Source organism: Prionailurus viverrinus, chromosome E1, assembly GCF_022837055.1.
Source record: "Prionailurus viverrinus isolate Anna chromosome E1, UM_Priviv_1.0, whole genome shotgun sequence".
Lineage (NCBI taxonomy): Eukaryota > Metazoa > Chordata > Mammalia > Carnivora > Felidae > Prionailurus > Prionailurus viverrinus.
The window spans coordinates 4,144,108-4,157,884 of NC_062574.1; the positions used below are offsets into that span (position 1 = coordinate 4,144,108).

A 13,777-nucleotide genomic window follows, 5' to 3' on the forward strand; every position below is an offset into this window, starting at 1 on the left:
GGAACGTGTGCCCTCGCCAGCAAGGGACAAGAGCTTCCGGAAGGACAGATGGCCAACAGCATCCAAATACTCAGCCAAGACAGCCCTGTGGCTTTTCAAAGGATGGGATGTCTGTTAGTAGTTTTTCCGGGGGGCCGGGGGGTGGGAACAAGGTGCCTTGTATACAGAACACCCTTCTAGCATTTGGGGACACTGCCCCCCAAGGGCAGGCTTTGGTGGGAAAGTTCTTACCCCATGCCATTTCTTTTAAATTTTACAATTTTATTTTTTGTTAATGTTTATTTATTTTTGAGAGAGACAGTGCAAACGGGGAGGGGCAGAGAGAGGGAGACACAGAATCCAAAGCAGGATCCAGGCTCTGAAGTGTCAGCACAGAGCAGGGCTCCAGCTCACAGACTGAGATCATGACCTGAGCTGAAGTTGGATGCTTAACCGACTGAGCCACCCAGGCGCCCAGTCCCCCTATACCGTTTCCCAGGTTGTCAGCCCTGCTCAGGGCTGAATAGTGACGGCTGCTAGACTTGGTGCCTCTAGGCCCTGACTTGGGTGACTACGGGGCTAAACTGACCCTCTGGTTTTCTACTTTCTTGTCAGAATGCTGTTTCCAAGTACGGCTCTCAGTTCCAAGGCAATGCCCAGCACGACGCCCTGGAGTTCTTGCTCTGGCTTCTGGACCGTGTGCACGAGGACTTGGAAGTCTCCTCCCGAGGGCCCGGGTCCGAGAAGGTTGGCCACTCTTTCTTTTCTTCCCTTTTTTTTTTTTAAATGTTTATTTATTGTTGAGAGAAACAGAGACAGCGCATGAGTGGGGGAGGGGCAGAGAGAGAGGGAGACACAGAATCCGAAGCAGGCTCCAGGCTCTGAGCCGTCAGCACAGAGCCCGACGCGGGGCTCTAACTCACGGACCGCAAGATCATGACCTGAACCGAAGTCGGACGCTCAACCGACTGAGCCAGCCAGGTGCCCCTCCTTTCATTTTAAAGTTCACAAAATCTCGGGGCGCCTGGGTGGCTCAGTGTCCGACTCTTGGTTTCAGCTCAGGTCATGATCCCAGGGTCATGGGATCGAGCCCCACGTCAGGTTCTGCACTGAGTGTGAGCCCGGTTAAGATTCTTTTTCTCTCTCCAACATAAAATTAAAATTATGAAGTTTGAAACATCTCCTTTTTGTCTATATTCTGTGCATTAGTATGGCCGTCTGAGGCCCTGAATGCCGTTCCTTATTATTTTGAGAAGATACCGTTTTATGTCTATCACTGCTTCCTGGGTGATGTACCCCACAGAACAGGATTTCTCAACCTTTCTTCTCAAGACAGGATGGATGACTGCACGTGTATACTTAGCATTCCCACATTTTAATGGAACCCCCAACCTTTGGGAGTAAGAAAGCACTAAATTATTTCTAACAGCCACAGTTTATATATATACATAGAGAGAGAGATATCTATATATCTATATCTATATCTATATCTCACAGTTGATGTATCAGCTGTATTCTCTGTAGGCTTTGCTGAATGAAGATTAATGATAGGTTCTGCTGTAATGGTCTTTTATTTCTCACTTAAGAAAGTCAAAGCAAGAGGGGGCACCTGGGTGGCTCAGTCAGTTAAGCCTCCGACTCTTGATTTCGGCTCAGGTCATGGTCTCATGGTCCGTGAGATCGAGCCCCACACGGGGCTCTACCCTGGTAGCACAGAGCCTGCTTGGGATTCTCTCTCTCCTTCTCTCTCTCTCTGCCCTTCCTCTCCTCATGCTTTGTCTCTCTCCTTCTCTCAAAAATAAATAAATAAACATTAGGGGGAAAAAAAAGTCAAAGCAAGTGAGCAAAGTTCTTTTTTTAATTTTTAAAAAATGTTTATTTTTGAGAGAGGGAGAGAGGGAGAGAGAGAGAGAGAGAGAGAGAGAGATTGAGAGCATGAGTGGGGGAGGGGCAGAGAGAGGGAAACACAGAATCCAAAGCAGCCTCCAGGCTTTGAACCGTCAGCGCAGAGCCCAATGCGGGGTTGAAACCCACGAACCGTGAGATCATGACCTGAGCTGAAGTCGGACGCATAACCGACAGAGCCGCTCAGGCGCCCCAACAAAGTTATTTTAACAATGTCCATGAAGATATATGCTAACTAATTTGGATGTAAATTAAAAAAAATAAAACTAATAATAATGAAAAAAAAACAATGTCTATGAAGAATCTGCTGTAATTTACAAAGGTTTCACAAGCTTTGGTAGTTAATCAGGCACAGGTTCCTTGGGATGTGTCTCAACACTGATCCAGATGTGGTCACAAGAACTTTTTAAAACTTTGTTTTAAGTTCCCATGCTTCTCATGAATCATTTAAAAAAAAAAAATAAATAACCCTGGAAGTGGGTCTTTCGGGCTGTCCCCTTCCCACCCCTTTGTTATTTGCTTGGAGCCCATCATATTAGAGTAATAGTGAAGGAATAGAGGTCACAGCCTTGTAGAATGAAAGTCTAGATGTCTAACGCACTCCTGATGGCTATAGTTAATCATCCTGTCTCAAATACTGGAAATTTGCTAAGAGACTAGATTTCAGGGGCTCTCACCGCACACAGAACGGTAACCAAGGAGACGAATATGTGAACTACTTGGACTATGGCATCGTTCTGCTATGTATGTATATACCAAGGCATCATGTTGTATACCTTAACTACTGTTAAAAAAAATTTTTTTAATGTTTGTTTATTGTTGAGAAAGAGAGAGAGAGAGAGAGTGGGGGGGGGAAGGGACAGAGAGACAGGGAGATATAGAATCTGAAGCAGGCTCTCGGCTGTCAGCACAGAGCCCAACGTGGGGCTCGAACTCATGAACCACGAGATCGTGATCTGAGCTGAAGTCAGATGCTTAACCAACTGAGCCACCCAGGCGCCCCATGTTCCTTTCTCTTTTAAGACAACGAGTTGGAACTTTAAGAAAAGGAGGGCATAACCATAGATGTCTCAAACAAGATTAGACCTATTTTAAGCAGTGTAATGTCATTAAAAGCTAAGAGTTTGTCAGAGCTGGAAAATCCGTCCCTTCTGCTCAGGACAACAGGTTGCCAAATACAGGGAACAAGGGAAGTAGTGATTGCACGGTGCCCCTCAGATCACGTCTTGGGTGCCTTATATACTGAGTAACTTGTCGTTGATGGAGTGCTGCTAGGATCATTATCTCCATCGCATGTAGGAGTAAACCAAGAATCAGGTTGAGTAACCTTCCCAAAGCAACACAGCTGAAGAAGGGACAGAGTCAGGGTTCAAGCACAAGGGGGTCCGGCTTGAAAGCCTGTGTTCTTATCTTAACAAAAGCCACCCCAGCCACCCCTAAACACATAAAGGAAAGCAAAAACATCACCACCGCAAAACCTAGGAGGACCACACACTCCAAAGTTACAGTGTTTTGGGGGATTGTGTTTCTGGGTTGTGGGATTATGGCTGTTTATTCTTTTATGCACAGTGATTTTCTGTTCATCTTATTAAGACCCTTTTAGTTGCAAGTGACAGGAATTTAACTGGATCCAACTTAAGGAAAGGGCATTTATTGGCTTTATAAATGCCAACGGTATGTTATAAACTTGTGATCCCAGGCTTGTACCTGCTTCAGGTAAGGCTAGATCCAGGGACTCAGATGATGTCACTGGGTCTTTGGCTCTCCATGCCTTGTGGGCTTCATTCTCAGACCAGCTGTGCTCTTGTGATGGCAAGAGGGTCACGTAGTCTTTAGAGATTCAGAAAAACACTCAGGGAAGGATCTGATTGTCCCAGTGAGGTTCACATGTCCATTGCTGGGCAGGTGGCCCGCAGAATGGAATATTCTGATTGGACACGCCTGGGTTGTGAATAATTTGTTCCTGTCGTGCCTCTAACTTGATGCCTTTTGTGCTTATTCCACTACTGGCACATAAGAGACATTCAGCAAACTCCTGAGTGGTTGAATCGGTTATGTAGGTGTCAGCCTCTACCGTTTGTAAGGGTGGCTCGGGTTTTATAGTGAATGAAGACTTAGGTCAAGGAAGTTGCCCAAGGTCACCTAACTTTTACTTGGGGGAAACAGAATGGAACCCGGGTCCGTTTCAAAGTGCACAGGATCTCTTTCCTTATCACGGTGTCTCGTGCCTCCTCAGTTCCCCAGCAGGGATGAGAGGACACCACAAGACCGGCTTCCTTCTGGCTGCACAGGGAAGGCGTCTTGTCCTGTGTCCCCCTCGCCACCGCTACCCCCTCCCTGGCCGTGCCTGGCGGCTCGTCCTACCTGGAAAGTCCAGGGCTAGCTAGACAGTTGCCTTTCAGTCTCCCTCTTCTGTCCTTTGATGGTTGGAAAAGGCACTGGGCTTAAGGGCGGAGAAGATCACAGAGAGGTTAAGTAACTTGCCCCAGGCCACACAGCAAGTACGTAGGAGAGTCAGCGTCCACATCTGGGAAATGAGACTCAGGGTTTGTCAACTTCTGCACTGGGGCCAGATAACCCTTTGCTGTGGGGGCTGCCCTGGGCGATACGCATTTGTAAGCATTCTTCTCCCCACAGGTCTTGACTCACAACCAAAGATGTCTCTAGATATTGCCACATGTGCCCCAGGGGTGGGGGGTCGGTGGGGTTAAAATCCTGAAATTTGCTCGCTCGGAAAATTGGGCTGCCTGTGGAGGCCCGGCTGGGGACGCTTGAAGGTCAGGAGCGAGCTGACACGAAACTTCATTTTCCCTCTTGCAAGGAGAGGGCCAGAGCAATTCTTTTTTTCTTTTTGAGGTTATTTCTGTTTCAAGACCTGTGAAGGCCATAGAAGCTAGGTTTATTTGAAACTGGAATAGAAAACACAGGGACCGCTTTCTTCTCTGTCATCGGAATGATGCTCGAATCCGGCGAAAAGGGCTTATTTTTACCGTCCTGTAGACACTTTCGCACAGACCGTCTTTTGGCAATTCATTTTATAACACTTGCACTCTTTCAGAATTAGGAACGGGACGGGGCAAGGAAAAGGCCCAAGAAGGTACCGTTTATTAAGCACCTACTATGCGCCCTGCGGGACACACACATCAGTTACACACATCAGTTTTTCTATTTGAATGGTGGCATAGTGAGGTGAGGTGGATGTGTGACTCTTTTAGATGTGGAATGAGGCTCAGAGAGATGCTCAGGGTCGCTTGGTTAGCAGAGTAGAGCCAGCCTGCTCTGACCTCCAGGTCCACACTTCTGGAACCACTCTGCTGCCTCTCGGCCCAGCCTCGCTCAGGATTTTCTCCTTCCGGACCCCACCCTGGGCGATCCTGCCCACCGCCGTCCCGGTGAGCCGTGTTAGAGGTTTTTTTTTTTTTTTTGCAGCTCTCCCAGCAAAGTACCAGGGCAGAGATTGGAATCCAGGCAGCCAGAGCCTAGAGGCTATCTTTTTTTTTTTTTTTGAGAGAGAGAGAGAGAGCGCAAGTGGGAGAGGGGCAGAGAGAGGAGGGCAGAGGATCCGAAGCAGGCTCTGTGCTGACAGCAGAGAGCCCGATCTGGGGCTTGAACTCATGAACCTCAAGATCATGTCATGAGCTGAAGTCAGAGGCTCAACCTACTGAGCCACCCAGGCGCCCCCTGGAGGCTGATTCTTAATCCTGCTTGTGTGCTGTTCACTGAACTGGGTAGGGCATTGAAAAGGGGAGACATTGAATGGGAAGCAGGCTCCAGGCTCCGAGCTGTCAGCACAGAGCCCGACGCAGGGCTCGAACTCACAAACCGCGAGATCATGACCTGAGCCGAGGTCGGACGCTCAACCGACTGAGCCACCCAGGCGCCCCTTGATGCATTTGAAATTAAATTTTGGACCTTGGTATACTTCCCTCCGAACACTTCACACGTGTTCCTTTTTCCTCGGCTCTTTCCTTGGCTCTTCCAAAATGCTGGGCTTACAGCCTGGGGTGATGGGGCCACAAGCCACGATTCTGCAGCCACCAGAGGCCGTGAGAGGCAAGGCTTCCCCTAGAGCCTCTGCGGGGAGCGTGGCCTTGCTGACGCCTGCTCTGGGGCCTGGGGATGCTGATCTTGGCTGTCTGGCCTCCGGAACTGTGAGAGAATACATTTCTGCTGTTTTCAGCCCGCAGCGTGTGGGAATTTGCTCCTGCAGCCATCAGCAGTAACAAGTGAACACATAAGGGGCAGCACGGAGGGGCGTGGTAGGATCGATGTGGGGTGAAGGGAGCTTCCACATGATGCCAGGGCACGAAGCCTGGTTTGTCTGGGGCTCGCATGAAGACTGGCTCCCGCGGAGAGGCGGATGGGGCGGTTTAGCAGCCGGAAGATGGGAGATGTGGTGTGGACGCATTGAGTGGTGGCAGCATGCCCAGCAAAAGGTGCAGGAGGCATAGACACACGGGGCCCAGCAGGATGGAGAGAAGAACGGGGCAGTCGCTCCAGAGATCGGAGCTGAGTCTGGCTGAGCGCGTGGGAGCTCCCAGGGCTCACGCCTCGGCTCTGCTCATTCAGCACCTTCTGTGCGTGAGGGGGTCTGGGAGGTCTAGAGACTGGCAGAGCAGTAAATTGTGGGGGACTCCCCAGAGGGGTCAGGTCCTACAGAGTCCTGGCCCAGGGAGGGGTGAAGCGGGCCCAGGAGGAGGCCAGGGCTCACTGGTCTGTGCCTAATCTTGCTTCCTTCCCTCATTTCTTTGCAGCCTCAGCCTGAAGCCAGCAGAACCCCTGAGCACCTCCTGTCCCCATCGGCTCAGCTTCCCCTAGGCCAAAGCTTTGTGCAAAGCCACTTTCAAGCCCAGTATAGGTAAGAATCTAGGTAAGGGTGGGGTGTGCTTAGCAGGGATCGCCCAGACTTAGCTGCTGGTAACTGGCCTCCCATCGCCACGCTGCCCCGAGATTGCAAAACAACAGGAACACAAGACAACCCTTCTCTCTCCCATTGGAAATCCCAGGCAGCCCCTCACTCCTTGTTGTCTCTGGCCATTAGGATTTCTTCCTTCCCTTCTTGCTGGCTCCTGGGTCCCCCGTCTCCTCTTGAAGGGGGTTCTAACAGAGTGTGAATGCGGAGGCCAGGGTTTTGCCCGCAGGCGATCACTGAGAGGTTGTTCAGTTTACCAAGTAATTTCAAGTTCGAGATTTCCCATCAGCGTGGAGGATGTAAAATATATATACATATATATATATGTATATATGTATATGTATATATATAATTATGCAGGCTTTGCCTTCAGAAAACTTCTCCTTGGGCTCTTCTATCTGTGACAGCTGAGAGATTCCTATAAGACAGCGTATTTCCAAGTACTATAATGTTTTCATGAGACATTGATTGCAGTAAGCAGCCTAAAGTGGGGAAGAAACCTCCCTGGGCTTTCTTGGAGGAGGTGTGCCTTTTGATGGGGGCTCCAAAGGCTGAATAGGATCGAATGGGCGGGAGCATATTCAGCAAGAACAGATAATCAGGATGCAGGGGAAACCATCGGTTACAGACAACCTCCTCTTGGTGACACAGTCCTTGGTTGCTTAGCCTACTGGGTACTTAAAAACGCTCCGAAACGAGTCTACGTTTTATTGTTGTGCATGAAGTAAGGCCCGTTTATTTCCCGAGAGATGCGGTGTGCGTACTGGAGGGAACCTAGATTTCATGGCTAGCCATGAAAGCTACGTGCAGGGTGTCTGCCTTATTTATCTTCAGGTGCCCAGAGCAGAGGCTGCTTGAAACAAAAATGGGACAGGAAAAGAAGAAGAGAGGAGGAGAAAAGAACAGCTAGAAGGAGGGAAAGGGGAACCTAAGGCCAGGGTCGGTTAGACTACGGGGAAGAGACACCAGGTACCCCTCGTTGGTGTCTTTGCACAACCAATTTACTTATTTCTTGGCTCATAGCGTTCTCTCTTCCCTCTTCCTCTCTTGTGCACGCATGCTCTCTTTCTTCCCTTCTTTCAAGTATCTGAGAGTTGGCTGTGGTGCATGGTCCACCGGTTACAGCCAGGAGCATCACTCCTTGGCCACGAGAGAGAAATTCCAACCAAAGACCCCACATGCACTCTAGCTATTCGATTCTAGAGATGCCCGAGATATTTACTGTTTAACCTGCTGCGAGCCCCTTCCTTCTCGGTGCCAGAGTCCAGCTGTGAACCAGGCACAGCCCCTGTTCTCAAGGAGCTCACGTTCTGCTGGGGGAGGTGTTGGGTAACGCTCACACACGTCACAGCAGCTCTTTGAGGTAGTGATAATTGAAATGATAAGACACAGCTTGGGATGTGGGGGGTGGGAGGCGGCCAGCTCTAGATAAGGTAATCAGAAAGGTCTGGGAAGGCTTCTCAATAGAGGGGACATTTGAGCTGAGAACCAAGAGACAGTGAATCAGCTATTCGCATCTCTGAGGACAAGGTCATGCAGGCAGAGGAAAATGCAGAGGCAAAGGGCCCGGGGTTGGAATGATGTTGGCACATCGAGGGACAGAAAGGCCAAGGGAGCAGCCAGGTGGGGAGGGGCGGGAGGTGAGGCTGGAGAGGTGGACGGGGGACGTGTCTAACGTGTCCTGTCCAAGTGTGGGCTTCTGTCTGAAGGGCACAGGAAGCCACTGCAACATTTGAAGCGGGGTGTGGCTGAGGGACTATGGTGGGAGAGTGATGGTGCATGAGACCCCCCGGGGGGGGGGTGTAGCAGGGAATATGGAGAGGAGTGCACGGGCTGGAACGTGTTCTGGATGTAGACTCAACAGGTCTCATTCATGACTCTAAGAGTGCAGGGGGAGGGCCTGAGAGCAAGGGAGGAATCTAGGGTGCCTCCTGGGATTTTATGGGGCGTTATCACTGGCAGGTGCTTTGAGATGCGTGTTACAGGTGTGAAAGGAAAAAGGTCTTGTTTTCTTTACACCCCTCTCTCCTCCTACCCCGCCTACAGACCCTCTGCACCAGGCGCGTGGGCGTTTTCCCCACACCAGGCAATTCTGCAGTTCTCTGCGGACACCACCTGAGTGTCCTCCAGGGTGACTCCGTTCCGGACACTGTTTACCTGGACACAGCGTCCGATCCCACAGTTTAAGAGCTCAGTCCCACGAGACTGCTCCCCCCACCGGGCAAGAGTCGTCCCCCCCCCCCCCCCCCGCTGCCCCAAGTCCCGAGCTGTCACCTGTGCTTTGACTGGCCGGCTACAGATCAGAGGGCCCCAGGGCCCCCTCCTCACGTTCGGTCACTTGCTAGAGCTGCTCACAGGACTCAGGCAAACAGTTAACTCACTAGATCAGCAACTCATTGTAAAAGGATACAACTCTGAACAGCCAGACGGAAAAGATGCTTCCGGCAAGGTGTGTGGCAGCCGGTGCAGGGTTTCCCTGCCCTCTCCGGGTGCGCCGTTGCCCCAGGACCCCCACGTGTTCACCAGTCTGGAAGCTCTCCAGACCTCTCCTGGGAGCGTTTTTTTCTGTAGGCCTCCTTACCTTGGTGTGATTGATTACACCATTGATCCCTAGTGATTCATTCAACCTCTGGTCCTCCTTTCCTCCCTTGGAAGTGGAGGGGCGGGACTGAAACTTCCAACCCCCTCCCCCGCCCCCAACTGTTTCCCCTGGCCCCCGGCCCTCATCCTCAGGTGTCTGGGGCTATCCCCGAGTCCCCTCAGTAATATAACTCAGGTGTGGTTGAAAGGTGGCCCTTTTGTCCTTCTGGCTCCCATCTTTTAGGTAATTCCAAGAGTTTTAGGAGCCCTGTGCCAGGAACCAGGACCAAAACCAAATATGTATTTTCTTATTATAAATCACGTGATCACACGGTCTGTGATCGGCGTGGGCTGAGTCAGGGCATGATTCCTGAGCAACTGACTTCAAGCCGATCAGACATATTCAAGACCGCAAGCACTCTCTGGGTAGATTACTGTAGGATGAAGAGTAACAACTGAGGTGTTCAAGCTAAAAAGAAAAAAAAAAGGGGGGACCAGTGACAGCTGAAAATACCTGCTTTGTGCCTGATAGTCTGTAGCAAAGAAAAAAAATACAGTTAGGGATGTCTGTCTGGGCGAGGGCTTTTGAGCTCTGCGAAGCGATTTTCTAGAGTGGCCAATGGATACCAGCTCCAAGCTGGTGGTGTTTCCTGAGGCCCTGGGCACTCTTCAGGGAGGGCTTGCTGGGGATGGAAAGTCGCCGCGGTATTGGCCTTCTTTAAGAGAGGATTCACTGTGGGTGAATTCAGAGACCCCCGTGCAGTGAGGGTGCCGCCTCCCTTTTAGGGTGTTGGGTTTTCGGCTTTGGCTTTGGCTTTGGCCTCAGGGTGCTGGAGGTTACGGGCTACAGGGAAAATAATCAGTTATTCCACATGGTTCGTACCACAACCTAAAAAAACCTCCGTGAGCTTCATAACCGCGGAGCTCCCCTGTGTTGGAGTTTGGCCCACAGGAGGGGAGGCCGTGGGAGTGCACCTGCAGGGGGTGTGTGCGTGCGCATGCGCGCCTGTGGGTATGCGCATGCGCACCTGATTCGTTTCTTCGGGGCTCCTGGCTTTTATTCGCAGAGAAGTCTTACCTGGTCCCCGTAACAGGCAGCATTTCCCCTATGGCCGAGCGTGTTTGTGAAGGCTTTCTCACAGCCGATCTCCGAGAGGTGACATCTTACCTGTGTGTCCTCAGAGTCACCATTGCCGGTGGAGACATCGGGTCCTCTGTCCTGGGAGCAGGTGGCGCAGGGCGGGCGTGAGGGGTAGGGTGTGTCTGCGGCCGCAGGGAGAGGTCGGGGTAGGGCATCATCAAGGGCCCGGGGCTCACTTCTGGGCATTTATACTTGGCGGAAAGCCAAGGGCAGTTCTGTTGGCTTTTGCGTTGGAAGCAATTTGATGGAATTTAAGACACAAAATAGATGAATATATGGGAAGAGGCTGGGGGGGGGGGCGGGTAGCGGGGAGAGGGAAACAAACCACGAGACTCTTAAAGATAGAGAACAAACAGGGTTGGGGGGGGCTAGAAGGGGGATGGGCATTAAGGAGGCCATTTGTGAGGATGAGCACTGGGACTTATATGTAAGTGATGAAACCCTGGGTTCTAGCCCTGAGGGAGCCGTGAAGGGCAGCAGGGTGGTTTTCTGCCCCCTCCCCCACTCCCTACCCCGTGAGAGCTTGGGGTTCGACAATAGGACGGGGCTGCAAATGGCCGGCAGGGATGGTGGGGACATGGTGAGGTTAGAAGGTCTCCTGAGGTCACGTGTCGGGGTGGCTGAAGCCTGGAAACGTCCAGAGTCTTCTCTCTCCCTGATCTGTGGGTCCCATTCACTCTGTTGTCATTACTCGTCTTTGAAAAACAGGTGTATTTCACATCCCTTCCGCAGTCTATTGTGAAGACCATACATTTTGCTTCGCTTAGCTTTTGTAGACTTAACACAGTGGATAACTCAAAGAAAAATATTCTTTTTCATTTGTTTGCTTAAGTGCAAAAACAGGGATTTGGAAATTTCCCAGTGACAAAAATACATCCTCCGGGCTTACTTCAATCTAGGTACATGATGGGTAAAGGTGGGAGAAGGATCCGGAGAAACAGGGTGGCAGAGGAGACCCCACAAACGACAGGTCCCCCTTCTCTCTGGAGCTCGATGCCTGGTATGCACCGTTTTTTACCAGGACGTTAGCGTGGTTTTCCCAAAGGGAAGTTTCCCAGAGTTATAGGACGTTAAAGTCTCAGGTCTGTTTTCAGAAGTCATGGATGGCTGTTAACTTGTAGCCAGGAGAGCTGACCTGCTCTGGCCAGCTCACTCAGGGTCACCTGCGCCCGCACCCTGAAATCCTCAGGCTGTCTTGCTTGTCCCTGGTTTTTCCCATTTGGTCTGCTCCCAGGGAAACCACTCAAGCTGGGCTGGTGCTCTGTGCAGACACTCTGGAAACCAGCCCGTGATCCCAGCCCCGGTTTCCTTGCTGACCGGTATAAGAGCACAGCCGTCAGCTGGGTGGTGTTCCTTGTTCCCAAGGAAGAAGGCAGTGTAGATTTTAGGACAAGGCACGCAGCATCCAGAAATCCCTTACATCTTGGAAGAATGCATCACAAAATTAAGGAAATAAAACTGGAGTACCCGTGGGGAATATAAAAGTTGCACTTGATTTTCAGGGACCACATGCTTAAGTGAGGGAGTGTTTAGTTTGAAAAAGTTTAAAGAATATAAGCATACTGTGTGTATAACTTCTCTGAAACAATTTTTTTTATTGTCTATTCATTTTTGAGGGACAGAGACAGAGCGTGAGTGGGGGAGGGGTAGAGAGAGAGAGAGAGATACAGAATCCATGAAGCAGGCTCCAGGCTCTGAGCTGTCAGCATAGAGCTCGACATGGGGCTCGAACTCACAAACCGCGAGATCATGACCTGAGCCGAAGTCGGACACTGAGCCACTCAGGCGCCCCATAACTTCTCTGAAACAGTTGATGTCCCTCATTCGTTTACACTAAAGACCGCAGAAATGGTGATGAACTTGGACCCTGGAACCTGAGCTTTGCTCTGCCACTTAAGAGCTGTGTGTCCTTGGGACTGTTGCTTAACTTCTCTGTGCTTAGTCTTCTCATCTGCAAAATGGGAATAATACTGGCGGCTATGGGTAGTGAGTGAGTTATTATACTCACAGTGGTTGGAACAATGCCCAATTCATAGTAAACCCTGTTACAATATTAGCTATTTAGCTATTAGGCGCTTTTTCTGAACTCTGTTTCCTCACTGGTTCCACGTTCTGGCTGAACACTAGTGTCCCCGGGAGAGCTGTTGACATCCTGATGCCTGAGCCTCTCTCCCTGCCTCCCTTGAAACAAAATCTATGGGAAAAGGGCCGAGACATTTGCGTTTTTAGGAAAGCTTCCTCTGTGATTCTGGGACACAGTGAGGCTGAGAACCAGGGGAGGAGATGGTGCTGAGATGCCCTCCAGGTTGCGAGCCATCATGCCGTTTCTCTCTCGAGGGGTGTTCGCTTCCCTTCCCGTTCTCAGTGCGCTAACATGTGCAATTAAACTTTTTTTCCTTTGAAAAATTGAGGTGAAAGTTCCATAACGTGAAATCAACAATTTAAAAGCGTACTTCTTGGGAACATCTGGGTGGCTCAGTCAGTGAAGCGGCCGACTTCGGCTCGGGTCATGATCTCGAGGTCCGTGGGTTCGAGGCCCTGCGTGGGGCTCTGTGCTGACAGCTCGGAGCCTGGAGCCTGCTTCGGATTCTGCGTCTCCCTCTGTCTCTGCCCCTCGCCTGCTTGCGCTCTTTCTCTATTAAAAATAAATAAACATTAAAAAAATTAAAAATAAAAGGGTACAGTTTCACCGCATGGACGTTCACAGTCCTGTGTAACCACCACCTCTGTCTAGCTCCTCGCCATTTTCATCACCAGAGAGAAAACTGGATACCCCGTTAAGCCTTCCTCCCCACCCCTGGCATCCTCCAATCTGTTTTCTGTCTCTGTGGCTTTACCTATTCTGGATTTATCCATTTAGCCACTGATGGGCATTTGGGTTGTTTCCACCTTTTGGCTATTGTGAATAATGCTGCTGTGAACATTTGTGCACAAGTATTTGTATGAGCACCTGTTTTCTTTCTTTCTTTCTTTCTTTCTTTCTTTCTTTCTTTCTTTCAACATTTTATTTTTTGAGGGATGCAGAGACACAGAGCATGAGCAAGGGAGGGGCAGAGAGAGAGACACATACACTGTCTGAAGTAGGCTCCAGGCTCTGAACTATCAGCACAGAGTCCGATGTGGGACTCAAACTCACGAACCGTGGGATCATGGCCTGAGCTGAAGTCGGACACTTAACCGACTGAGCCACCCAGGTGCCCCTGAGTACCTCTTTTCAACTCTTTTGGGGAATGTTCCTACCAGGGGAATTGCTGGATCGT

At 50.5% G+C, this 13,777-nt stretch overlaps 1 protein-coding gene across 3 annotated transcripts in view; it reads left to right on the top strand.

Moving 5' to 3' along the window:
* Positions 1-13,777, top strand: part of USP43 (ubiquitin specific peptidase 43) — a 62,623-nt gene that overhangs the window by 10,850 nt on the left and 37,996 nt on the right. For all 3 annotated transcript variants that reach the window (XM_047833795.1, XM_047833796.1, XM_047833797.1), the window contains exons 2-3: positions 595-726; positions 6,639-6,742. In XM_047833795.1, the coding sequence (XP_047689751.1) occupies positions 595-726; positions 6,639-6,742 (236 nt within the window). The remainder of the gene's footprint in view (positions 1-594; positions 727-6,638; positions 6,743-13,777) is intronic.